The sequence below is a fragment of the Taudactylus pleione genome, unplaced genomic scaffold (genome assembly GCF_031769625.1).
Source record: "Taudactylus pleione unplaced genomic scaffold, aTauple2 ptg000005l, whole genome shotgun sequence".
Lineage (NCBI taxonomy): Eukaryota > Metazoa > Chordata > Amphibia > Anura > Myobatrachidae > Taudactylus > Taudactylus pleione.
The window spans coordinates 16,553,855-16,579,689 of NW_028284408.1; the positions used below are offsets into that span (position 1 = coordinate 16,553,855).

Consider the following 25,835-nt stretch of genomic DNA (forward strand, 5'->3'; position numbering starts at 1 on the left):
ATGGACGATGAACGATTTGTCGTCCATTTTCTTGGACACTCTCCACCATTTTGAGGTAGCTGGTTGTGGTGGGGGGGATGTAGTCCAGAAGCCGACAGTGTAAATACCGACCGCCGGCTTCTAGACACTGTAATCCCGGCGTGGTACTAATGACAGGCGTCAAAAACTTGGAAAAAGCCGGGCGCGGGCAGCCGGGGGGGGGGGGGGGGAGATTAGGTTTAGGGCTCCCGGGGGGACTTAGGGTTAGGCACCCCTCGGGTGGGTTAGAGTTAGGCTAGGGGAAGGGGGGGTTATGGTTAGGCACCCCCTGGGGGAGGTTAGGCACCCCCCTGGGAGACTTAAGTTTAGGCAGCGGGGAAGGGGAGGTTAGGTTTATGCACTTGGGGGTGAGGTTAGGGTTAGGCACCCCTAAGGGAGGGTTAGAGTACGGAATTAGGTTAGAGATGCTTACCTTAGGACGATCTGGATTTTCACCCTTGCCGGGCAGCTGCTGTCGGGATTTGAACCGCCTGCCATGCGTCCGGCAGTAATACTTACCACACCCGTGGTGGGTGATCTCTTCAACATGCAGGAAGATTACGACCTGTCTTTTACGATTTGACACACATGATTCCGTGTGTATGCATGATAAACTATTTCATGGACAACGATTTGTCGTCACTTTTCTTAGACACTCACCTCCACCATTTTGTGCCAGCTGACGGAGAGACAGAAGATGAATAGTGAGGCTGTTTGATGCCAAACGATATATCATTAACGATTTGCAGTCGTTAACGACCAATTTATATTGTTTGTACACTCGTTCCATGTGTATGTACAATATCATTTGTCCGGGAGTGTTCAGGAGTTCAAGGGAAATCATTAACGAGATTGGATCGTTTTCTGCCTTTGATGGGCTGCTCTTTACTTCAAATATTTAGTAAAAAGGGGCTCATCTCTCTTATGACATCTGTAACAAATTTGCCCACACACCTTATCTATTTCGCCCGCGGCTGCATTTTTCTACTTCCGGGAATCTAGTCATTCTGTCTGTATTACTGTATTATCACCTGTCTGTGTACCTGTCCTTTGGTGAGTTTGAGGTGGTTCCCAAGCAGCAAAGTTTTGTGAAGAAACACCACTATGAAGATTTAACATGCTGTACAACCTATTTCGGTGTATGTACTTCAGTTACAAAGCATTTACAATGCAATCCGTACAATAATACCTGCTGCTGTCCACCTCTAGCACTGGACTGTGAAGAAACTGTGCTCTAATATATAATAATTAATTGTGATGGACTATATTTAATATTTAAGATTATGAATCACTACAGTAGCAAAGCACAATACAGTAATTGACAGCTTCCATAAAAACAAACAAAAATTAACTGTTTTAGGACACCTTTGAAACAATGAATATTAATATTGGCAGATAATTAAGATGAAAAATTAAAATTAGATTCCATACAAGATGCTACAAATTTCTAATAAATATTTACCTTGTTAAATGCTTAGATATCTAAAGGTATTCAAATGTTTAAGCAAAGCCCACTTATACATTATTTACAAGACAAGAGTCACATTATCATATAATTTATTTATTTATTAACAGTTTCTTATATAGCGCAGCATATTCCGTTGTGCTTTACAATTGGAAACACTTATAGAACAAAACAGGGTAATAAAAGACAGACATAGAGGTAAGAGGGCCCTGCTTGCAAGCTTACAATCTATTATACTTTTAAGAGAGTATGTGGAAAGGGGGCCCTAGACTGCACACCCTGAAAATATATATAATGGGAGGTGCTACCTGTGGAGACTATTGTTGCAAACATACAAAAAAGAATTACAGATGCACAACTCCAACATTACTCATTATATCTAGTAATACATTTTGCAATCGAATTTTGCAAATAATAAGAGGTTTTGGCATAATCATGGCCATGGTTATGGGCCTACCCACCGCGCCCAGGTTACCTCTGTGGGTAGGTCCCTAACATACTGGGGTTAAAATGCAGAGCGCAGGACACCCCCAAACCAGCCCAGCTGAGCCACCCCAGGGCATCGCTCCAATAAGGAAAGGTCAAGTGAAGCTGCTCTTATCTATCCTACACCTTTTTACACTTCACCTTTCCTTATTGGAGTGATTTCCTTGGGTGGCTCAGCTGGGCTGGTTTGGGGGTGTCCTGTGCTCTGGATTTTAACCCCAGTATGTTAGGGACCTACCCTCAGAGGTTACCTGGGCGCTGTAGTTAGGCCCATAACCATGGTGTCAGGGCTCAGTCAGGGTTTGGCACCCACTTACCCCTCCGCCGGCTTCCCCTGACATCCCGGGTGGTCGGGCAGCTGGCGCGGCGGCGGGGGAGAAGCTGAGCATTCTCCCCGCATGCAGTGGCTTCCGGGTGGGCTGGTGTCTGGCATCGCAATTCCGAACATGGGCGCCGCCAGGACAGTCGGCCCATGTGACAATATCTCTTTCCCAGGATAGGTGAGTGATCAGCTGACGCTGTGCATCTATCAAAGGGTTCCCCTGGGTATAAAACTGTTCCACAGGTTATAGGAAGTTGCCTGAACAACGGTTGTCTCCTAGCGTGCCTTAGTTGAGTTCCCGGTCCAGGTTCCTAACCTTCTTTACAGCAGCAGTGTATACCATCTCTACCTGTGTGCCTCCCATCTCTGGTGAATATCCGTGCAGCAGTGTATACCATCTCTACCTGTGTGCCTCCCGTCTCTGGTGAATATCCGTGCAGCAGTGTATACCATCTCTACCTGTGTGCCTCCCGTCTCTTCTGAATATCCGTGCAGCAGTGTATACCACCTCTACCTGTGTGCCTCCCGTCTCTGGCGAATACCCGTGCAGCAGTATACGCCATCTCTACTTGTGTGCCTTCCATCTCTTGTGATTGTTCAAGAAACCGTGAGTCCTTCTCCACTTGAATTCCTTCTTGATATTGATCTACGTGTCAAGGGGTTGTCACTATACTGTTAGGTTATTGCTTTGTGCCTACCCAGGCATAAACTCTTTGGGCCACAGGTGTTGTGTCTCTATTCCCGCGGGGCTTGGGTACCTGGTCAAAAGACCGCGACTTGCTCACGGGGTGCAGCGAAGCCCAAATCCCGCTTGGGGGGGGTCACTGGCGAACACCATCCTGTGGGTTAGATTCCGCTACTTTGCCCAGGTCTCGCCAACACTCAAGACCTGTGGATGAGGAGAACATATATCCAGGCCCCTCGTCTCCGCTTCCTCCCACAACCTAGGCCCACCACGTCTCATATTCCAGTCTCGGACGTGACACATGGCCATGATTATGCCAAAACCTCTTTTATTATTTGCAAAATTCTATTGCAAAATGTATTACTATATATAATGAGTAATGTTTAAGTTGTGCATATGTAATTATGTTTTGTAAGTTTACTTTTAAGAGTGACTTGGAGAATTCCTATTCCGACAAAATTTTTCTAAGGTGACTCTGCTTTTGTAAGTTCTATTATTGAAGGCTAGCTATCTCCTAAAGCTTATATTTATCTTTGTGCAAGTACTACCACATTTTATCAGTAGAAAGGCTGTCTGGAACCACTTATCAAAACTACATTTGTACACCTCTCTTAATAAATTCTGCACTGCAGCAATCCTGTAGTGTTTCTTGATATTATTGATATGTACAAGTGACTTTTTAAGTGCTTCTGCCTTTTAGTTTTTCTTTTTCCTGATAACGGACCAAATCTTTTGAAAAAAAGAGACACAAACGCCATGAAGGTAAAGTCCTCCTAGCTGGTAGCTAAATCTGGCATTTTCGATTTCCTGTCTATTACAGAAATACGTCTCTTTTGCAGGGTCTGGAACTGATATTGATCACACTTATGCTGTTTGTTCCCACTCAATTTTCTTTTATTTCAGACTTTGAACAGTTTAAAATAGATACTGCATCAGAGTTCAGAATCTCAAAGCACGTAACATTCTTATTCTGTTTGTAAAATAATGTGTCCGAAAGCTGAAGAACTTCTGATATCTGGGTTTCTTGGAATTCTATAATTTACTTCCATGTCATCCAGGTTAAGTTTCTAAAAAAGACCAATAACAGCATAACATTGATGGTTTGAATAGATTTATTGTTTCCTTTTTAAACGTTCACTTGTTGCCTAACCCCATGAGACTGCTGTCATTCTATGGAGGAAACCTGTACCCCATAGGAATACAAACTGTCAAACACTATGGACCGGAGAACTGATATATTTCATGGTTCAGTCCACAATATGGCTGCCTCAAATGTGTTGGCAACTTGCTCACCTTAGGACTATCTCGCCTTTATTTTTGTCAGATATGGGGGCAATTCAGTTAAAAGCAAAGCCTGCATACTTTTGGAACGGAGTGGTAAGGGTGGCACAACTTCGCTCATTCACCTCGCAGGAGTAATGTTTTTCAACTGTAATTATTCAGGATGTGAGGTGACAGTGCACAAGGAGAATATTGATTTTTGTTACAATTTTTTGGTATAAGTAAGTATATTCTCATTGTCCACATGTCTCATTCTTGATATGGTATCTGATTTCAACAACTATTAGTGCTTATTCAAGTCTTTGTTTTTGCTTTATTTATTGCCGTAATCTTTGGGGTTTGAAACCATGTATGTTTGTGTCTTATTAAATAATCTGTTGAGACATCTTTTGTAGAGTGCATAGCATTGAAATGAAACCACTTATGTGGGTCATCTCCTCATTCATGTCCTGTGTATTTCTATATGTAGGCCAAGGAATTAGAAGCCATGGTATATAACCTTTATGATCATTGTACCGTTTCTTTTATGTAGTGTAGCGTTAGATTAGGTTTAGGGCACCCTTTAATATTAATCTCCATCTCCTGCCCCTGTATGTGTCACCAGTCTTATAGGAGTTGGGGATAGTTTACAATGTACCCAATTATCTCATATGAATGTTCACAGCAGCATAATCATAGGATTTTGATGATCAGGACACTTAGGCCTAACTGCAACGTAGGTGAAGCAAGGAGACTTGATGGGATACTTACTCATGGAGTACTGACAGCCTGAAAACATTAGCAGTTTTGGATTAACCAAGAGCTGAGCCAGGAACTGGAATCTGCAAACGTGAGTACCTGGAACCATTTGTGGTGAACTCAACCCCGCTATCTGACACCAGGCTCATTGAGCAGGAATCCACTACTGGGAACTCAAGAAACACTGCCACAGAAACTCATAACTGTATAGTACTGGGCCTGGAATCGGGAACTCATGATAGAAATGAGCAATTACAAACTCCGAGCTGCCAGCTGACCACTGCTTCACAGCCCTAGAACCTCACCCTGACCGCAGCCCCGGAATTGAAATCTCCATACTCTCCTCTTATCTTGCCAAATTGTTCAGCGGCGTGATGTCCGGGGGCTCTTTTTCTAATGAGATCCTTGAGGCTAGGATTATTGTTATCCCTAAAGAAGGCAATGATCTTCCTACTGCACCCATTATGTACCCATCTCATGGTGAACAGCGATGTCGAGATATACGCGAAGATCCGTGCCAACCGCATGAACTCAGTATTACCTAATTTAGGGCCTGATTCAGGTTTGGGAATAGAGTAAGAAAGAGCAAGTAATTGTGCATCTTGGTAAAACCATGTTGCACTGCAGGTGGGGCAGAGGTAAAATGTGCAGAGAGATTTCGATTTGGGAGGGATGTGTCCAAACTGAACTCTAAATTGCAATGTAAAAATTCAGCTGTCCAACATTTGTGGGCTACATACAGAAACCCCACTTGCAAAAAAAAAAAAGTTATGTATTTGCACCCCTTACATTGCAATATGTTTGTCCAGATACACAATTACCCGCTCTATCTAAAGCTAGGTAACACACTAGAGGACTTGCAAACGATGCGATGTCGTCAACTATTTCCCTTGAACTCACGGACAAACAATATAGTGCATACACACTGTGCAATTTAACAAACGACCAAACGATATATCTTGGTGGTCAGATCGTTAATTGTATAAAGTAACCATATAGCCTGGTCTTTCGATAGAGCGTACACACTGCTCGATCTACGAGGAATCTTTAATGAGATTGACAGATCTTCCTGCGTGTAGAGAAGATCTGAAGAAGCGACATCGCGGGAGTGCACATAGTGCGTACACACTTGACTATTTGAACGATTTGTCGGTCCGATGCGTCTGAATCAGCCATATTGTTTAAAATGTTGTCTAGTGTGTAGGGGCCTTTACTCTATTCCCAAATCTGAATCGGGCTCTTATGGTGGGTACACACATAAGCGATATATATCTGCTTATGGTCGTTCATACACACTGAACAACCATCATGCTGCAGACCCTGGATGAATATTATCCATTCTCTCTAAAATTAAATACCTGGGAATCTATATAAAAAGGGGGTGCACACTATTCTAATGATCAAAATATTTATAATAAACTCCAACAATTAACATGTTGTTTAAAGTAAGGTTTCTTAGTATATGTTTGGCCATCTACCATGTCAGGGTGAACCTTATAAGGTGGGTCCCTAATACTGACACATTAAATTATTTATCTAGGACTTACCTTTAATGGTTCATTAAATGTGTGTACTGTAATGCAAAGGACCCATACCAATTAAAATCACCTAGGGCAAGTACAGATGTGTCCACATACATCTCTTCTTCGTGCGCTACAAGTTGCGTTATACACATGTGAGTGCCGTGTGATTCCGTAGCGCCGAGCGTACTTTCATTTGACTGTTACCTACCATTACGTCTTATTCGCACAACGATGCAAATAGAATGCAGAAACAGCTTCTGCTGATTAAAATGTGGCATGCCTATGTAATGCGGTAGACCGAGGTTGTATCTGCATGTGAAATACGTTAGTGTGAGCGGCTGTGACACTGTAACGTAGTGTTTCGTGTGCAATTACACCTGCAGCCACAGACAGAAAATAGGCATGCCACATATCATGCTTGTGCGTCCTGTGCGATTAAGATGCATTTGAAGGTAAAATGTTGCACGAAAACACGCTCGGCGCTACTGAGTCACTCCACGGCATGGCGCAACTAGAAGGGCTATTAAACCACGCGAGGAGGCTAGATGTATGTGGACACATCTGTAGGAGGAGTGCCAGCCGAAGAGAAGGTGTGTCACCTTCAAATGTACCTTAAGAACACACATACACAGAGGAAAAAAGAAGGGGCTGGGCTGCATAGCCTAATCTTAAACACTGATAGGTGCTACCATGCTGAGACCTGTAGTTCTCAGCAGAAAAAAGGGGGGAGGTGCAGGTGCACACTATAAGCACTAAGAATTCTAATGATCAAAATATTTACAATAAACTCCAACAGTTAACATGGTTTTAATATAAGGTCTCTTAGTACGTTTGGCCAAAGATGTTTGTCCACCTAACCACATCACTATGAACCTTATAATCTATATAAGCCCGTTCAACACCTTGTATGCTTAAAACTATCTAATTGGGCTTCCTCTGTAAGCGGGAACTCATAATTTCTTGGTTGGGTAAGATGCTTGCGGTTAATATGAACCTTTTGCCAAGATTACTCTACCTCTTCCAGACCCTTCCTGTTGCTGTCCCAAAATTGACTTCAACTGCACAGGTGTCCAATTTGTTTGGAGATCAAACCTCCACGTATTAGTTTTCTCACTATTCATCGCCCTTCTACCAATGGTGGCAACGGGTTCTCTGATATTCCTCTATATTCCTATGCTACCCATTTAAGTCAGGCAGTAGCTGTGTTCACATCTTCCTAGGTTGGTTGCAGCGGTAGATAACTCATGTGGGGTACCCCCTTTGTGTCTTCCATTGTAGGAATGGCTACCTCTTATATACCTGAATCTGCACAATCACACCTGGTGATTGCCTTTACGTGCTCTTTTTGGAATCACTGTAAATCTCATTTTGAAATTACCTCCTATCCATCCCCCATTACTCCTGTACGGTACAATCCAGCATTCTCTCCAGGTTTCAACACTACTTACTTTTGGGTCATTCCATGCCAAATCATCATAGCTTCCAACCCGACCGTCTCAGATTTTTATGAAATTTGGTAGGATGATAGACGGCATAACGTAACTTTCATATGTAAAATTTTAGTCTTCAGTTATATACGGTGTTCATGCAACAGGGTTGCAAACATGAGAAATTTTTTTTTATTTTTATGCTTGCCATGTCAACTAAAACGAATCATAACTTTGCTTCTAATTGTGGTAGAACTTTCCTGTTGGTCTTGTTTTGAAGCTGAGGGAGCATAGTTTTCATTAAAAAGTGTTATATTTAAATATTGACTTACATTTCAAGGCCACATGATGTGACCTTTGATCTTGAATATCTAAAAAAGTGTATATTTTAAATAGAATCTCTCTTTGATATTCCTTTTATTTTGGGAAGCATTTGGGAACAGGAGTAAAAAAAATATTAGGTATGGCAGTTGAACCCTTCTTGCACTAACCCAGGCTTGCCGACTTTCTGGCTGCCCCTTCCGGGAGGGAGCAGTCAGTTTGACATGACGGGGCGTGGCCAGCACAAGGAGGCAGGGCCAGCCAGGCTATGAGTATTTGTGGGCGGGGTCACACAATTGTGTAATTTTTCCCCCTCCCCCGCTACACAATGGCGATAATCTGTGGTGAAACATCGATAGTTTGCACCGCTCAGTCTGGCTGCAGCTTCGGCATTGAGAACTAGTGATACAAGACATGCTTGCCTCCAGAAGGAAGCAGCCATGTCGGCATAGCGAGGAGCATATTTGCCAACTCTCCCTGATTGTCAGGGAGACTCAACTGATATAGTAGCAATCTCCCTGACTCCCTGAAAAGTCTATCAATCTTCCTGATTGCACCTTACCCCCATTAGAATCTGTTTTATAAAATAAAAAAAGATATATACATATAAATGGGATCATTAGTATAATTTCCCTGCATTTATTACACAATGATCCCTATGGCTACATGCATCTTCCAATGTGTTTTCATCAACACGTAGATCTTACTAACTGCTTTGGGCCTCATTTACATTTGGATGTAAATCAATTTTATGACACACCTCTCAGATGTACCAGTACACGTCTACTTTACCGCCGCGCTTAGAGGTGCTTCTAACACAATCTCCCTGAAATCTATTTCAAAATTAGGCAAGTATGGCAGTGATCGCGGTGAGTGACAATATATGTGAGTCCCAGGGACCCACCACTTTAAAAAAATGGAGTCCTATCTGACCATTTCTGGGTCCCATCATAATTTATGCTTTAGAGCTCCCCATATGCTTCTCATACATCCCCATATGCCCCTAAAATGCCCATCTGATACCCCCAACATAATCAGATATCCCCATATGCCCCTTAAATGCGTGTTTTAATGCCTCCATGATCTTTCAGGTAATATGACTTGTCTGTTCACAAAACCCATAGTGAATAAGTAGGCTTACCATATCATCCCTTTAAACTGGGACATTCATGGATTACACAGGTTCTGTGGCTCATTAAAACCAGGTGAAATCCAGGCATGAAGTCAGCCAGTCACAGAATCTTTGTAATTAATTCATGAGTGTCCCGTTTTAAAGTGATAGCATGGTTACCCTATGAATAACGCTTTAGGTAATAATAGGCATATTTATCAAAAGATAAATGCCCGGTCTTTACACATTAATGCCCTTAACACATTATGCCATACAGCCATGCCCTGTCTTTACACATTATGCCGCACATTAATGCCCTTTACACATTATGCCACACAGCAATGCCCGCCCTTCACACTTTATGCCGCACATTATGCCATGCAGTAATACCCCTTACAAATGATACCGCACATTATTGCCCATTAGTCCCCCTATGCATTGCCCCCAGTAGAAGTCCCCCCCATGCATTGCCCCCCAGTAATAGTCCGCCCCCCCCTAATTATTGCCCCCAATAACAGTCCCCCCCATGCATTGCCCCCAATAACAGTCCCCCCTATGCATTGCCCTCAGTAACAGTCCCCCCCCATGAATTGCCCCAGTAACAGTCCCCCCCCATGAATTGCCCCAGTAACAGTCCCCCCCATGAATTGCCCCAGTAACAGTCCCCCCCTATGCATTGCCCCAGTGATAGCCCCCCTATGCAGTGCCCCCAGTATTAATCCCCCCTATGCAGTGCCCCCAGTATTAATCCCCCCCTATGCAGTGCCTCCAGTATTAATCCCCCCACTATGCAGTGCCTCCAGTATTAATCCCCCCACTATGCAGTGCCCCCAGTATTAATCCCCCCCCTATGCAGTGCCCCAGTATTAATCTCCCCCCTATGCAGTGCCCCCAGTAGTGGCCCACCTATTTGCCCTTTAGTGACCTGGGTCTAATGCCCAGTTCACTCACACCTATTTGTGGGGCAGATACCTTCAATTGGGCCTAATGCTCCCTATGTAGCCCGGGCCTTTTGCCCGCCTATATACCCACAGGTCTATTGCCTGAATTTATCCCACGGGCCTAGTGCCCGACAAGCCTGGTGGTCTAGGGAGGGATTAAATACTGGTGGTCCATGACCGCCTACCAGTACGGTGGAAGAAGCTGCGGGGGGAGCATCGTTAGCTCTTTTTCTTTCCACCCCCGCAGTCCTCTCCGGTCCTCAGCTTCATTCTTCTGCCGCAGGCCCGTCCTGGCCAGCGGCGCCACCTCTTCCTTTCTTCCTCCTTGATCACGCCGTCTGCTGGCCTCTTGTGCGGCCGCTGGAACTGTTGCTGCGACGCACTTCTCTTCGGGAGGTCTTCACTACTCCCCTCTACCGCCGTACTTAAGTTTCCCGCTCAGCGGCTGGGCTATGACGCGGCGAGCCGCGATTGGCTTGATGCATCTGCCTCCTATTGGCTGCCTGACCGCGAGCTGTGTTTGGCTTGCGGCCAGTGCCAAACAACCGCCGCCGCTTCCGGGCAGCGAGCTCCGCTTAGCTTGCGCCCGGAGCCAAGCTTCTCCCGCCGCAACTTTACCGCCGACGCTGGTGGAAGGGACTAAGCGGTCCCTTCACCTTGTACCTGCCGCAGGGGCTTACCCGGCGCTGGGAACAAACACTGTCCGAGCGCCGGGCTCTGCCTGCCCCTGCAGCTGTGCCGATGCTGGGATCAGACACTTGATCCCAGCACGGCTTTCCAAAGCAGCAGCCAATGAGAGTCTGACTCATTGGCTGCTAAAACAGGCAGCGTTGTGTCTTTCTCTGCAAGGGGGACACGCTGTGCTGCAGCCAGCTGTCAGGGATTGGCCACAGCACAGCGCGTCCCTGGGGACCCAGCTACTTTTCAAAAGTGAGTCCCCACTGCTCAATCTCGGGTAAAATACGCGCTATAGCGCGTATTTGCGAACACTGTATGGCAGGGAGGCGCGGGGCGGCATATGGTGCTTGGCTAGGGATATTACCTGAATTAGAAGCGGTGGCGGGTGGGGGGGTTTGGGTGACGGCGCGATTGCCTCTTTTTGGCATCACCACTGCTGCTGTGTCTTATAATATCAAATGGGTTGCAGCACTGAGTCTTTATGTATGGTTATTTGGCAATTTTTTCAAAATATTTTGTAAAATGAAAAATGAATTTCTCATTTTATCAGTTCTTATGAAATGCGTGAAATGAATGATGACACTTTAGTTCTGACAGTCAAAAACGTAATTATAAGAAAACAGAAAATAATATTACGAATAATGTTTAAAAAAAAAAATATGAATGTAGGTTTTAAGAAAAATCTGACTAAATATGCAGTTGCCAGCATTAAATAATACGATGAGCTTGATTTAGAGTTGTATGGTATTACATTCATAGCTGCTATTTCTCACGCAGCCTATGTGCGAAAATATGCTAATGCCTGCCAACAGACTTCCTGCCTGAGCTAGCATACAGCAGACTGAGTAAATGCATACACCAACCTTCCTTATCTGGTGTATTCTTGTCTTGAGAACACACCATTATCGATGCAACATTAGACGCACATCGACTTCTCGAGTAAGTCCTGGGCTTCGCAGATTCAGGTACCTCTCTCTAAATATGGCCTCTGAGACTGTGGTTCTTCCACTGGGAATGCAGCCGCAATCGCAGACACACTCTTGAAACTCCCATAACAAGCCCATGGACCAGTCTCTTTTTACCTTAATGCTTGGCCAACTCCCTGAGTCCATTCAGGATCACAATCACCATGGAGTTAACTATTAAAGGGAAAGAAAAAGCCATGACAATATAAAAAACGCCTAACAAAACAGATCCACATAAAATACACTGAAAAAGCCACACAAAAAATACATTGACAAAAAAAAAAAAAAAAAAGATTCACATAATACAATCCAGCCCCTCCATGTGTCACTTCAGCCCTACATTTGTCACTCTAGCAGCCCCTCATATGTCACAACAGCAGCCCTTCCATGTGTCACTCCAGCAACCCCCCATGTGTCACTAAAGCAACCCCTCGTGTCACTCCAGCCCTCCATATGTCACTCTAGCAGACCCTCATGTGCTACTCCAGCCCCCCCCTCTCTTTCCTAGCCACTCCAGTCCAGCCGCCTTCAACCACACTCCCTCCCTCCCTCTCCACGGACCACTGAGCACCCCCACTTGTCACAAATAAAATGAGAAATCATATAAACTCCCACAGCTCTTACCCTGTTGCGACTCTGTGTCACATAGGTAGGCTCCAGCGTCTGCGACAGCAGCGTCCTTTTAGCTGCAGGTTCAGTCACAAGTTGATCTCCGCCTCCTGTTTGCTGCGTGACATCACCACATCGCCCAAACATGCCTCCGTAGCGGAGCAGATTGCTGCAACAAAGGACGAGCCTCCTCCGAACAGCTGCACGCCTATCAGAGGAGGCAGTCAGTGCCCGTCAGGGGACCTGGTAGGGGAGCCGCATCAGCACAATGGAAGAGCCGCCACTGCCGCCCTATACTGTTACAACATATTGTTGTCTGAGGAGGGCGTTCCTGTTCCTGTACTTAGACTTTCTGACATTTTATTTAAAGATTCTGCTCATGTAGCTTTTTAAAAAAAGTAAACGAGGAATGCAGTTTTCTGTCACAGTTGGAATAAAATGGGCATCGGAAAAATAAGCACCTAGTTTTAGTCATGTTATCATCATTAACTCGTTCTTGTATCTGTCCTGTAGGAGGCATAGCTCTATTAGGCACATGTAGATAATAGCTGGTATGCATGAGCCACATATGAGTGAATTCTGCCTACTTGAGAACATCCTTTTTTCCAAGTTCCCAAGTGTGTTTACTTTATGAGCAAGAAACACTACGTAAATAGGCATAGTACTTACTGTGTGTTACAGAAGTGTCCTCATACACTATTGCTGCAGTCATGCCAAACAGGCCCTCTCGGCAGGCCAGGTTTCGTGCAACTCTTTTCCTGTCAATATGTCTTGATCTCAGTGTAATGCGACTAAAGGCCTCCATACATCAGAGATTGATTGGTGCAATCGTGCAATTTGCAATCGATTGTGTATAAAAATCTTTCCCTTTTTCAATTTAATGCTGGGCATACACGGCAAGATAAAATGTCTGTCAGACCGACAGACATTTTATCTGGCCGGCTGCCAGCCGCAGATGTCCGCGGCATACACTGTGAGAGAAATCTCAGTGTACAGCCCGACATCTGCGCTCCGCCCCCGGGGGAGGAGACATTTCCCTGTTCCTTCCGTAGGAAGGAACACAGGAAATGTCTGTCTGTCGGCCGCGCTGGGCATACACTGCCCAATTCGGCCGACAGTTACCGGGTAAATATCGCATCGGACGGGCATGCTGGACAATCCAGCATGCCCGACCGAGCAATATTTAACCCTCGGTCGCCCCCACGATATCGGGCGGATCTTCCCGATAATTGCAGCGTGTATGGCCAGCATTAGACGCACCAGGAGATTGCACTGATTAATTTGATATGTGACACCTATGTATCTGTGCTACTGAGTGCATCTACGACGCACTGGAGGCTTCTGGCACGCCAAGTTCTGTTGTACTTCATGTACAGACTCATAGCCTGATTCAGAGATGGACACTAATGCGGTCGCAGCTGCAATCGCATTAGTGTCCATCTCTGGCCAGCCACAAACTTTGCAGCTCTCCTGACGCCTAGAGAGCTCTCATGCTGCGTAAGAGATTGCAAGGGCTAATTTATGCACGCCCATGTAAACTGTAACACACACCTGCTTTATTCTGACCAACCCCCCTGTTACCTCCCCCATACACTGACTACCTGTCACTCATTTTGCGAATAAGTTCTTTGTGCGTGTGGAGTCGCAAGACTATTGCAGCATGTGCGTAGTGCGACTTGTACACATGCGCAAGGTCAAACAATTACTCGATCAGCTAAAAATCGCCATTGCGTCCGTCTCTACATCAGTCTCGCTGTCGCACACAGCTATATGTGTAGCATATTAAATTAATCAGTGCTGTCTCCTGGTACTTCTTGGTTACATCTTGGTGCGAGAAGATGCATTTTGGGACCAAAAAGAGTCTCTGCACAAGACATCCAGAGCCTGATTGATCAACGAGTTTTAGCATTCACAACTAGTAATAAAACTCGTTACATATGATAAATGGTGCTCCAGCCAATCAGCTCCCAAGTGTCATTTTTCAAACAGATGACAGTTGGAAGCTGATTGGCTGGAGCACCGTTATCATATGCAACAAGTTTTGTTACTCGTTGTGAATGTTAAAACTCATTGATAAATAAGGCCCCTAATGCCGAATGGCATGTTGAGGCTAGGTGTAGGAGAACACATCTGTCGCTCTTTTATATCAGGAACCAACTAATCAGGATTGAACTGGTAGTTACATATGCTTGTGCATTAGAGAAGTATTCTGAATGTTAAAATTAGGAACATCAACTATCCATTTATTTAATGAGACAATTGATATGAGGAACCTAAATTAAAACATTACTGTTTTTAATGCAAGTTCTTTGCAGCATACCAGATCCTCCTTTAAGTTTTTATTTATTTAAATAATACATTGTTTTACAATATTTTTACTTTCTCAGTTAATATAGGGATACATATAAGTGCAATTTAGGTAGTTCGGATATTGTAACGATTTATTGAAATAGTTTAAAATCATACTTACCTACTTTGTAGATATGCTTTCCGGGAGCAGCCTGGACAGCTGCTCCTGCAGGCTGATTTGGGGTGCGGGGCTTGACTGATGATGCAATTAGGCCCCACCCCTTTTCTTGGAAAAGTATGCGATTCGTGTGTCCGCGAGGAGGGGGCGGCGCTAAATTACGCAAATCACGCCATTTAACACCGCCCCTCATCACGGACCCGCAAATTCCTCATTAAATCTACTCATCCTGCCCGCTTCACTAAGAAGTGGGCAGGATGCGGGAGATCTGCCTACACGGGGGGCTACGCAGAAAATCGGGAGCCTCCCGCGACTTTTGGGAGTGTAGGCAAGTATGGTTAAACTAGCGGTGCACTGTTTGTGTATACTTAATCTTCCCGAGGAAACTGCTATTATAGGTGTATTCACATGTCACATTTTTTAGAGATTTTAGCACTGGCCAAAGTGCAGCTTTAGTGTCTGTCTGATGTGATAGCCATTCCACAGTGGGCAGCAACATGAATGGGTGGGATCTCTCTTACAGGCTGCAACTATACCTAATACTTTCACTGTGAAAGCTGATCCAGGCTTAAAAATCTATGACTGTACATTTTTCATGTTTGTTTTATACATTCTATTGACCTTTTTAAGGACTGACCATGGTGAAAGTGGTAATGTGCATATATAGATATGGCTTGCAATCAGTACTTGCAGTAATTATGTGGAACATTGTTACAATTATTATACATTTTGATATTGTTAGTAGGGAAGCCAATCCCAAGATCTTGATCGGCGGGATCCCGGAATTTAGTGCAAAAACGTGGCGGGATTTCAATCCAGGGATTGGTGCCTCCAATCCTGGGATTTTTGGGATTAGTTCCGTCAGCTCAGATGCTGCTCCCAGGCCTCATATGGCTATACTGCTACGTGTGACATCATTGGGGTCATGCAGTGCAGCCGCACGCCAGCCCGCCCCCTTGGGATCCTGGAAGAAGTGACGGCTACTCAGCTGCAGTGTCCCATCCCTTTGCAGATGTCCATACTGCGGCAGTCAATAGCAGAAGTCTGAAGTCTTAATGCACAACTCCAGGAGGTACAGGTGGCCATGGGAGATGCACTGAAGAGCGGATCAAAGGGCAGCAAATATCTGCAGGAACTTAATAACCATTTTAATGAGCTTAATGTCTGTGGGCGGCTGGCATTGATCAGATCAATCCCAGGTCTCAGATTTTTTCCATCCCGAATCTCGGGATTGATAGAGTGATGCGGGTTTGGTCTCCCTAATTGTTAGTTCATATTTCATGCTCCTATTAATCATAGTAACTTGTATGTATGTTGTTAGTGGGGATTTTGTGGTTACATACTGTAATACTTGTAATTATTATATATTTTCCTTTATTATACTTTTAATCTGCATGAATGTATTGATAACGCTAAATTTGTGCTTTTGATCATGCAGTAATTTCCAGACCACTGTTTGAAGACCGATCTTTTTTTTTCTTTCTTTTTGTTTATTAGTGGTACTAGTATATTAATATACTCTGGTGAATACTACTTGGCTTTTGCATGTCTGCTTGCTGTGAGTTTATATTTGTATTATGTATGTATGTATGTATATGTGTATATGTATATATATATATTTGTGTTTATGCCTATTTATGCATATGGGTGTTTATGCCTATTTATGCATATGGGTGTTTATAATGGGTTGGGTATGACATCCCGGCTGCCGGGATGCCGCTGGTCGTAATACCGACAGCGGCATCCCAACAGCCTGAATACTGACACCCATAGGTCGGCATGGTAAGTACTTTTCTAACCGTAAACCCACCCTCCCCGGTGCCTAGCCCTAACCTCCCCCCTCTAATGCCTAAACCTAACCTCCCCCTGGCCGCACCCTAAACCTTACACCCCTTCCCCGGTGCCTAAACCTAACCCCCCCTCCCCTAGTAGCTTAAACCAAACCTCGCCCTTCCCGCGCCCTAATCCCAACATCCCCTCCCTGGTGCCTAACCCTCCCCCTAATGCCTCACCCTAACCCCGCTAGCTAATGCTACCCTCCCCCTAACACCCCAATACTTACCTTCGGGATGCCGACAGTTGGAATACTGGTGTCTGGATTCCGACCTATCGGGATTTCGGCGCCGGTATTAAGACCGTCGGCATCCTGCACGCCGGGATGCCGACTACATCCCGTTTCTAATAGTGTTTCCTATACTTTTTTTTTTTTTTTAATGATCACATTTCTGTGGGATTGGTTTATCCTTATTTAAGTTTTAATGACTTTTGTCATATATTTATAGTACAGAAATAGGTTTTATATTTTGCTGTAGACCATCCTGCTAATCATTGTGATTGTAATATTTGACCTCTTGATTTTCATGGTCCTTTTCCTCTGTGCTCTTATTTCCAAATATTTATTTTAATTTACAGATATGAAATGGCCAGGGCCAAATGCAAGTGTAAACCGTGTTGTTCTTCACTGCATTCAAATGCATGAACCTATAATTGAGTGTATTTGGGTAACCAAGAACCAAAGGTATTCCAGGAGAAAGTCCTTATAGTTAGTGCTTATGGGTTACACTCTGCTTCCTCAGGAAAATGAAGAGGAGTAAGTAATGACTCCTGATATATTAGTAGCCACGCTGTGGAACATGGGTGCAAGAGTTTTGTTCTGTTTCCAAGTAGCTGAAATCACAACAATTAGGTAGATGTAGGGACAATAATAACATAATTGTTTTAAAAGAAAACAAACGTCTTTATAGTAAACCCCCCCCATACTATTAGTATATTTCATGTGAAGTGGATGATTTGCATATTGGTCTCGGCAGGAGTCAGAACAAACATACTTCTAATGGGGCATACACACGGGGCGATTGATAACGATATCGTTGTACGATCTCCCGGGTGTGCTGGATGTTCGATATTGAACATCCAGCACACCATGAACCCACCTGCCAACGACCCGCGATCAACGAGGTCCCTACAGTAACCTGGTCGATATTGTTATCGTCCATACGTGCCCGCGCATTGCAGTTCGTTGGCCACCGAAAAATGCCCGATATGGTCGATATCGTTCATATCGTCCAATTTAATCGTACCAAATAACTCAATGAAAAAAGACACATTGAACTAATTTTACATACAGATTATTGAAAATGAATATTTAGCAACAGTCTACGGCAGTGATTCCCAACCTCTGTCCTCAAGGCACACTAACAGTCCTGGTTTTAGTGATATAAAGGCTTAAGCACAGATGGTTAAATCAAAATTACTGAGGTACTAATTTAGTCACCTCTGCTCAATTATGGCTATCCTTAAAACATGGACTGTTAGTGTGCCTTGAGGACCGTGGTTGGGAACACCTGCTCTACGTTATCCCTGCCCACCAGTTTTTAGAGTTTAGCAAAAACAGGTTCTTTGCACGGATGGAAGAGATAGTCATAGCATGTCCTTAAGAAGAAAGGGATTAGAGGAGGAAGGAAAACTTTCAAAAAGGAAACTTGTAAAATTTCAAACACAGGTCTTTTTAAGTTAAGTGATTTCACATTAAATTATAGACTACTACAGGTTGAGTCTCCCATATCCAAATATTCTGAAATACGGAATATTCCGAAATAAAGAATTTTTTTGGCATGACTGAGATAATGAAACCTTTTGATTTTTGATGGTTCAATGTACACAAACTTTGTCTAAGGCACAAATTATTAAAAATATTGTATGAAATTACCTTCTGGCTGTGTGTGTTCTGTACACAAACTTTGTCTAAGGCACAAATTATTAAAAATATTGTATGAAATTACCTTCTGGCTGTGTGTGTTCTGTACACAAACTTTGTTTGAACCACACAATTATTGAATATATTGTATAAATTTACCTACAGGCTTTGTGTATAAGGTGTATACGATACATAAACGCATTCTGTGTGTATATTTGGGTCTTATTTCCAAGGTAATCATTATGGTATGCAATTATTCCAAAATCCAGAATATTCAGTTATCCAAAATACCCCTGGTCCCAAGCATTTTGGATATGGGAGACTCAACCTGTATTATTTTTTACAATTAAATACAGGTCTCTCCTTCGCCTCATCTCATAGTATCTTACACCAATGCAGGAAAATTGTGTTAAACTCTGGTGAATTTAATGTTTATTCTGTATACATTTTATTACATTTCTTTTCCATTTCAGGAACTTAAAAGTGTGAAATAAATGCTAAGACAGAGCCTACAGGCTATGCTTTCAGTTAATATCTATAAGGGATTGTGGAAGATAGATGTATTTTATCTGTTTGCTTTCCAACAACCATGATTAATTCAGCGTGCACAAAAGCGTGATTTCTGTTCAGTATGCCACTGGCAATATTTTTATATTATCTTCTAACTGAGATGGCTTTTGATTCTGGTAACTTCTTATAAAGATCCCATAAGGGTGTTGGAGAGAATGATTCTTGATGTGCACCCTGAGCATAAATTTGTGTTTGATTCCATCCTCTCATATGCAGTAGATGACTCCTTTAGAGAATAACATTATGTGCCACTGTCCTCAGTGATTTTAATATTTATATTTGTGTTTTCCTATATAAAGCTAGCATATCATTTCTTCAGCGTTTTACAAATTATTTATTTTCTCGTCTTTTTTTTTTTTTTTCCAGGACAGTCTGATGATAAATCTGAGACCAGAACAACTGGTAAGCGACTTGCTAACTCTTCGAGTTGTTTGTTTATAATACTGTACTTTTTTTTTTTTACCAGACTAGTAACTTTGTTGGTTGATCAAGCTGCTAAAACATATATTTATTTTTTCATATTCGTTGCTGTTAGACCCGACGGTTACGTGATTTCAGCCCTTCCTACAACACATGAGCTACAAAATCAGCACTTTTAAGGGCTTTTCTGAATAAGACTGGGGGTGGATGTGAGCGATCAATTGTAGTTTGGGCACCTGACGGAACTATTCAATTGTTGCTCCAATGGGGCGCAAGTGCCGCAGGCGGCCAGATTTCTGCTCGCACCCTCCTGAGGTGGTGAGCACAAATCCGCAAAAAGGCTGTCTTTTTAGATCAGCTTAGCCGCTTTACGTGTCTAAACCCAGTACATTTGGGCACGACATGCTCATTAAATAAAGTGTGCCAGCTGCACTCATGCCCGTTGGCTAAACAATTGAATAGCTCAGTCGAGCGCCTATTATGTAGGAGTGAGGATAAACTATTGAATCCCCCTCTAGGTATCTGGTAATCTGTCCACATATGGCATTAATAAACATGACTAGATCCCTTGACAACAGTGGGGGAGATATTTGAAGACTTGATAAGTGCCAAATGCGCTTTAAACAGCGCTGTTTGACACTTACATTCAGCCTCGTTATGTTTGAAAGCAGATAACATAGAGTAAGATCACTTTTCTCTACGTTATCTGCAAATATCTAACAATTTTGACATTGGAAACGGAAAATCATTCAGATGTTATTAAAAAATAAGCGCACTTTTGTGATTCATCGTTTTTTGCACATATCAGCAGGATTGCCTGCCGGTATGTGCGCTAACCTGTGGCGGCCGGGTGGCCAACTTGTCTGCTCTCTGTATTGAATACATCCACAGTACTTAGTCAGTATGATTTCTAAGTGTACAAATTGTTAAAGGACATATCTGGGTTATGACCTTAATAAAAATACTGTCATGAAACCTCCATAGTGGTATAATGGAGTTTTACCTTTGTAAACTAAGGGCTAAATTTACTAAAGTGAGAGTGTTTAGAAGTGGAGATGTTGCCCTTAGCAACCAATCACATTCTACCAATTATCTTCTAGAACAGGGGTGGCCAATAAGTGGACCTCCAGCTGTTGCTGAACTACACATCCCAGCATGCCTTCCAACAGTTTTAGCATGGCCAAATAGCAAAACTATGGCATTGCATGCTGGGATATGTAATTCTACAACAGCTGGGGGGCCGCTAATTGCCCACCCCTATTCTAGAAGGTATTAGTTAAATGTTAAGTAGAATCTGATTGGTTGCTGTGGGCAACATCTCCACTTCTAAAAACTGTCACATTAGTAAATTTAACCCTTAGTTTTTGTGAGGAGAATTGCAGATAATAGGAATGGCACATTTGGTCATATATTATAAATATAATTTTGTCCAGTCTTGACTTGTATTTGGTACATCCTCCTCTGAAACTTTGGTGTCCTCTTTTAGGGATGTAGTTTATGAGACCAGCGGCCACGATGCTGCTGGTCTCAATCCCGATGCTGAAAATCCGATACGGATTTAAGATAGGCGTCAAAATACCAAAGCCTATCTTAATCCCGACGCCGGAACACAGAAGGACGCCAGCCAGAATGAAGTAAGTCTGGGCTGCCCTCAGTGATAGCCGCATCGGGGTGGGGGAGGGGGGGATTGGGCGGTTATGGGGGGAGTTAGGTTTAGGTAGCATAACAGGATTGACGTTAGGTTTTGGGCGGGGCGGTTAGGGTTAGGCATCCCTAGGGAGGAGCGTTAGGGTTAGGCACCACTGGGGGGGGGGGTTGGGGTTAGGCATTAAGGGGGGAGGGTTAGGTTCTGCACAAAGGGGGGAGACTTAGTGCTTAAACCTAACGGGGTTAGGGTTAGGCTACAAGAAGGGAGGGTTAAGGGGAGAAGGGTGGAAGGTAAGTATACTTACCCGACCCCTGTTGGGATACCAACCATCGCGATGCCGCTGTCGATATTTTAACAGGAGGCATCCCGACGGCCGGCATTACTTACCGATTCCCTATTTTACTATACTGTCAAATATTTGTAATGTAAAATTACTTTTAGACTGGTTTAAAAGTATTTTGTAAATGCTATGAATATGCCAGTCATACATTTAATCCTGAGAACCAAGTGACTGGATTAATAATAAGTTTGGCCTCACTATGTTTGGAAAAGACCTTGGTACAAGAAGATCATTATTTTTCATAATGGTAGTTTAGTGGTCATGCAGCAATACGATTTGTCTTTGTGTGGCCAGATTTAGGCCTAAATGTTATCCATAGTCACGGGTTTATAAATTGGCCATGCTATGATATCACAGCAGTTTCAGTCAGTTGGCCCAATATTGTAGAGTGTATGACCCCATATCCACTGCAATGCCAGATATTAATGCTATTGAAATTGATAGAAAACTCAAGTTAAAAAATGACCACTATTGATCTGTGTGCTTTCTGATTGTAATAAAAGTGATACAGCCTCGGAGTTTAATCCCAGTAACATCTGACTTGGTCACAGACGAGTGACCAAGCAAAGCAATGAGTCTGTTGGTTGGGATGAGCTGCAGTATTGGATACTTGTCAGATGATTTATGGAAAGAAATGTATGATCTTCAGTTAAATATATCTTTGCATTTGATTTCAAAAATTCAAAACCAATATAAATATCCAGTGTCTTTTTTTCCAAGGTTTCTCTTATTTATCTGACACTCACATGTAACTGCTTCAGTGGCCATTGATCTGGTCTATTCTGTGAGCATGCCTGGATCTCACAGTGGCTTAAATATATTTTTATCAAGTTTTCTGAACTTCAGTGAATGCTTTGTTATAGTTAGCTAGTGAGCAAGAACTTTTACAGTTTATCCCTTTACAAAGGATTATTTGTTGTATTTAAAGAGAAACATATTGTCATGGTTCAGCCTGGGATCGGCTGTTACAGCGGCGCCGGCTTCCCCTGACTAGCAGTGCGGTCAGATGCCTGGTGCAGCGTCGAGTGACACGCTGAGTATTGTCCCCGGGGCCCAGGTGAATTCCACGCAGGCCTCCTCATAGGAGTTCCTGCGGCAGCGGTCATGGGTGCAGCCATGTTGTTTGTATCACCTGAACAGTCTCTCATCCAATGGTAGCCTTGGCAGCTCAGCTGACTCTCTCCTCCAATGGACAGCTACCTAAGGGTATATAGCCAGAACAGGAAGTTGCCTAAACAACTTCGCTACTTCCAGTGACCGTTAACTGTGACATCGTTCCAGGCTCCACGCTGTTATCTACCAGTGATTGTTCCCAGCGATATTCACTAGTGTTTACTCCCGTGTGTTTTCCTAATTAGTTTCTTGAGTGTTACTCCAATGCTACCCTGAGTCTGGATACTTCATCTGCACCTCAGTGCATATTCCGTGTGCCAGTCTCCAATAGTACACTCCAGTACTCACTCTGCGTCTGGATACTTCAACTACACCTCAGTGCACAATCTGTGTACCAGTCTCTAGTACTCCCTGCGTCTGTAGCATACTCCAGGGTTCTTGCTAGTTCCGGATACCTGACCAAGGGGCCGCGACTTGCTTACTGGGTGCAGCAGAAGCCCAAGTCCCAGTTGGAGGGTTCACTGGCGAAGACCTCCCTGTAAGTTAGATTCCGCGCATTGGGTCAGGTCTCGCCAACATCCGGATCTAGCTGATGGGGAAGACTTACATACAGCCCCCTCGATTACTGCTCTCTCCACTTCCTAGTACCATGACTGCCTGCCCTTCGGCAGAAGACCCCCTGAGTCCGATCCTGACACAGATGCTTTCCAAGCATTTATTAAAGCTACATGCTTATGATATGAAATTAATTAAGCAACTGTCGTTTAATAGAAGCTTTGGTGATCATTCTGTGGATATTAAAGGCCACAAGTATCTTTGTGAGGGCAGCTAATTGGACAGATCTGAGCTGGTCTTGTAGTTGATCATGTTTTATCCTGCACAGTTTGCCTGTGTATGGGAAATGTCATGCAAACTATTACCTATACATTTTGTAAACATGATTAATACATTTTTAATACAGTTCCTATTTATTAAGCAATTTGCTTACCATTAGTTGGTGTTTAACTGTTTTACGGCATCTGGTTAAAAACAGAAAAACATTTCCGGTGCTGATGCAGGTCAAGTTTACCTCCTGAGTACTGACTTTCATTGGGCATTTGTTATAACAACCGATGTGCTTGCTTGCTATTGTCATAGTCACAAAGTTTACATGCAGTGTGTGAAGTATATGATATTTCAGCACTCTGATAGAAAGTGGTTTGGCAAGCAGGACCCAGCTATAAAATGAATATCCACTGGGTCATGCGAGATAGTAGCAACAAAACTATTATTCTCCAGACCAGCCATTAATCCATTTCAATATCTAAAGCAGTAGTTGAGGGAATTTTGTCGGTCAGCGCTCACAGATTAATGGTCCTGGCTATAACCACTAGCTGCTATTGATTTATAGGAGTTATCCTACATTCCTATTAATTAAGTTATTTAATTGTTTTGGATGGGGAAAGTTGAAGGATTAGACTATGGGGATAGGGGCGGGTTGAGTAGGGAAGGGGTGAGGGATAAGCGCTCTGTGGTTACCAGTGTATGTTAATTAACTAGCAGGAATTGTGCTCTTTTTTATTGTTGTATGAATGAAGTGTTATATAATTCTTATGTGATTGATGTCCAGGTGGGCAATAACTGTAGGTTGGTGCTTCTAATGTATTTTCTTTTATATCAATGTCTTCTAGGTTGGTGATCACAGTGTGTGTTCTCAAATTGTCTGGTGGGCAAAAACTTTTAGGTTGGATTTTCAATGGGTGAATGTTCTCTATATTGTTATAACCCTATGTAATGCAGGTGTTTTCTTCCTGGTGGGCAAAAACTTTAGGCAGGTTATTCTTAGAATTTGAGGATGTCCCAATTTGTTACTTGAGTCACCTTAGTAATTCCAGTCCCCCTTCAAGCTTTTCACGGTGTTGTGGGTAATAGTGTTGCCCCAGTGTGGTACCTCAGAATAATAAGAGCACAGTATCAGGATGGGTGGACATCAATGGTACAGCTGGTAAGTACGTGCTTGAATGTACTTACCCAGATTGCTGCTGGTCCCGTTCCTCCTCCGGAGATGTACTGGCTCAAGATAGGTGAAGTGCAAGTGAGGGGGCTGGGGTGTAAAAATAGGCTAAATACTGCTAAATAAAATAAACTGTATTTATTCCAGTTAGTGTTGACAAAGAATGGGTAGGTTTAAAACACAATAACTCCAATTAAGCTGTAGGAACATCTCAAGGATGATCAGTGGAAACAAGATGCACCTGAGCTCAATTTTAAGTTTCATGGCAAAGGCCGTTAATACTTATGTAAATGTGATTTCTTAGTGAGTTTTTTTTTTTTTATTAAATTAGCAAAAATCTCAAAAAACCCTTTTTACACGTTGTCATTATGGGGTATTGTGTGTAGAATTTTGAGGGAAAAAATAAATTTATTCCATTTTGGAATAAGGCTGTAACATAACAAAATGTGGAAAAAGTGAAGCGTTGTGAATACTTTCCGGGTGCACTATGTATATATATATATATATATATATATATATATATATATACAATTCTTCAAGTTTTATTGTCATCCAAATCCACTCCGCCGTGCAGTCTAACCGGGACCCCAACCACTCCATTGGGCATCCAGACCAATTGCCACCCCTCTGAAGTTTTTGTCCAAATCCATCCAGTGGGAGGCTCAGAACAGTCTACCCGGGTGAAAGTTCTGCCCAGCGTACACCAAAGGCAGGTCTGACGGGACCCTAAACCCACTAAAACCTGTTAAGGATCCAACTGGACCACCTCGTGTTGGTTTCATCCTCATCGGTGCAGGGGTGTCCGAACGCATATCTGGAAAGACAAACGGACCAATTTTATATACAGTATAAGATTTGGCGCTCTGTCGCGTTGTCGCTATGTGGTCTAATAGCTTACGTTTTTGATACTAAATAAACATGTCAATTTGGCAGCTTTACCTTGAGAGCTGTGGAAGATAGTCGCAAAGGTGTGGGTGTATATATATATATATATGTATGTGTGTGTGTGTATATATG

At 43.2% G+C, this 25,835-nt stretch overlaps 1 protein-coding gene across 1 annotated transcript in view; it reads left to right on the forward strand.

Annotated features, from left to right (window-relative positions):
* The window catches only part of GTF2F2 (general transcription factor IIF subunit 2), a 214,517-nt gene that overhangs the window by 53,507 nt on the left and 135,175 nt on the right, over positions 1-25,835 (forward strand). The window contains exon 5 of the mRNA XM_088477306.1: positions 19,671-19,706. Coding sequence (XP_088333432.1) covers positions 19,671-19,706 — 36 coding nt within the window. The remainder of the gene's footprint in view (positions 1-19,670; positions 19,707-25,835) is intronic.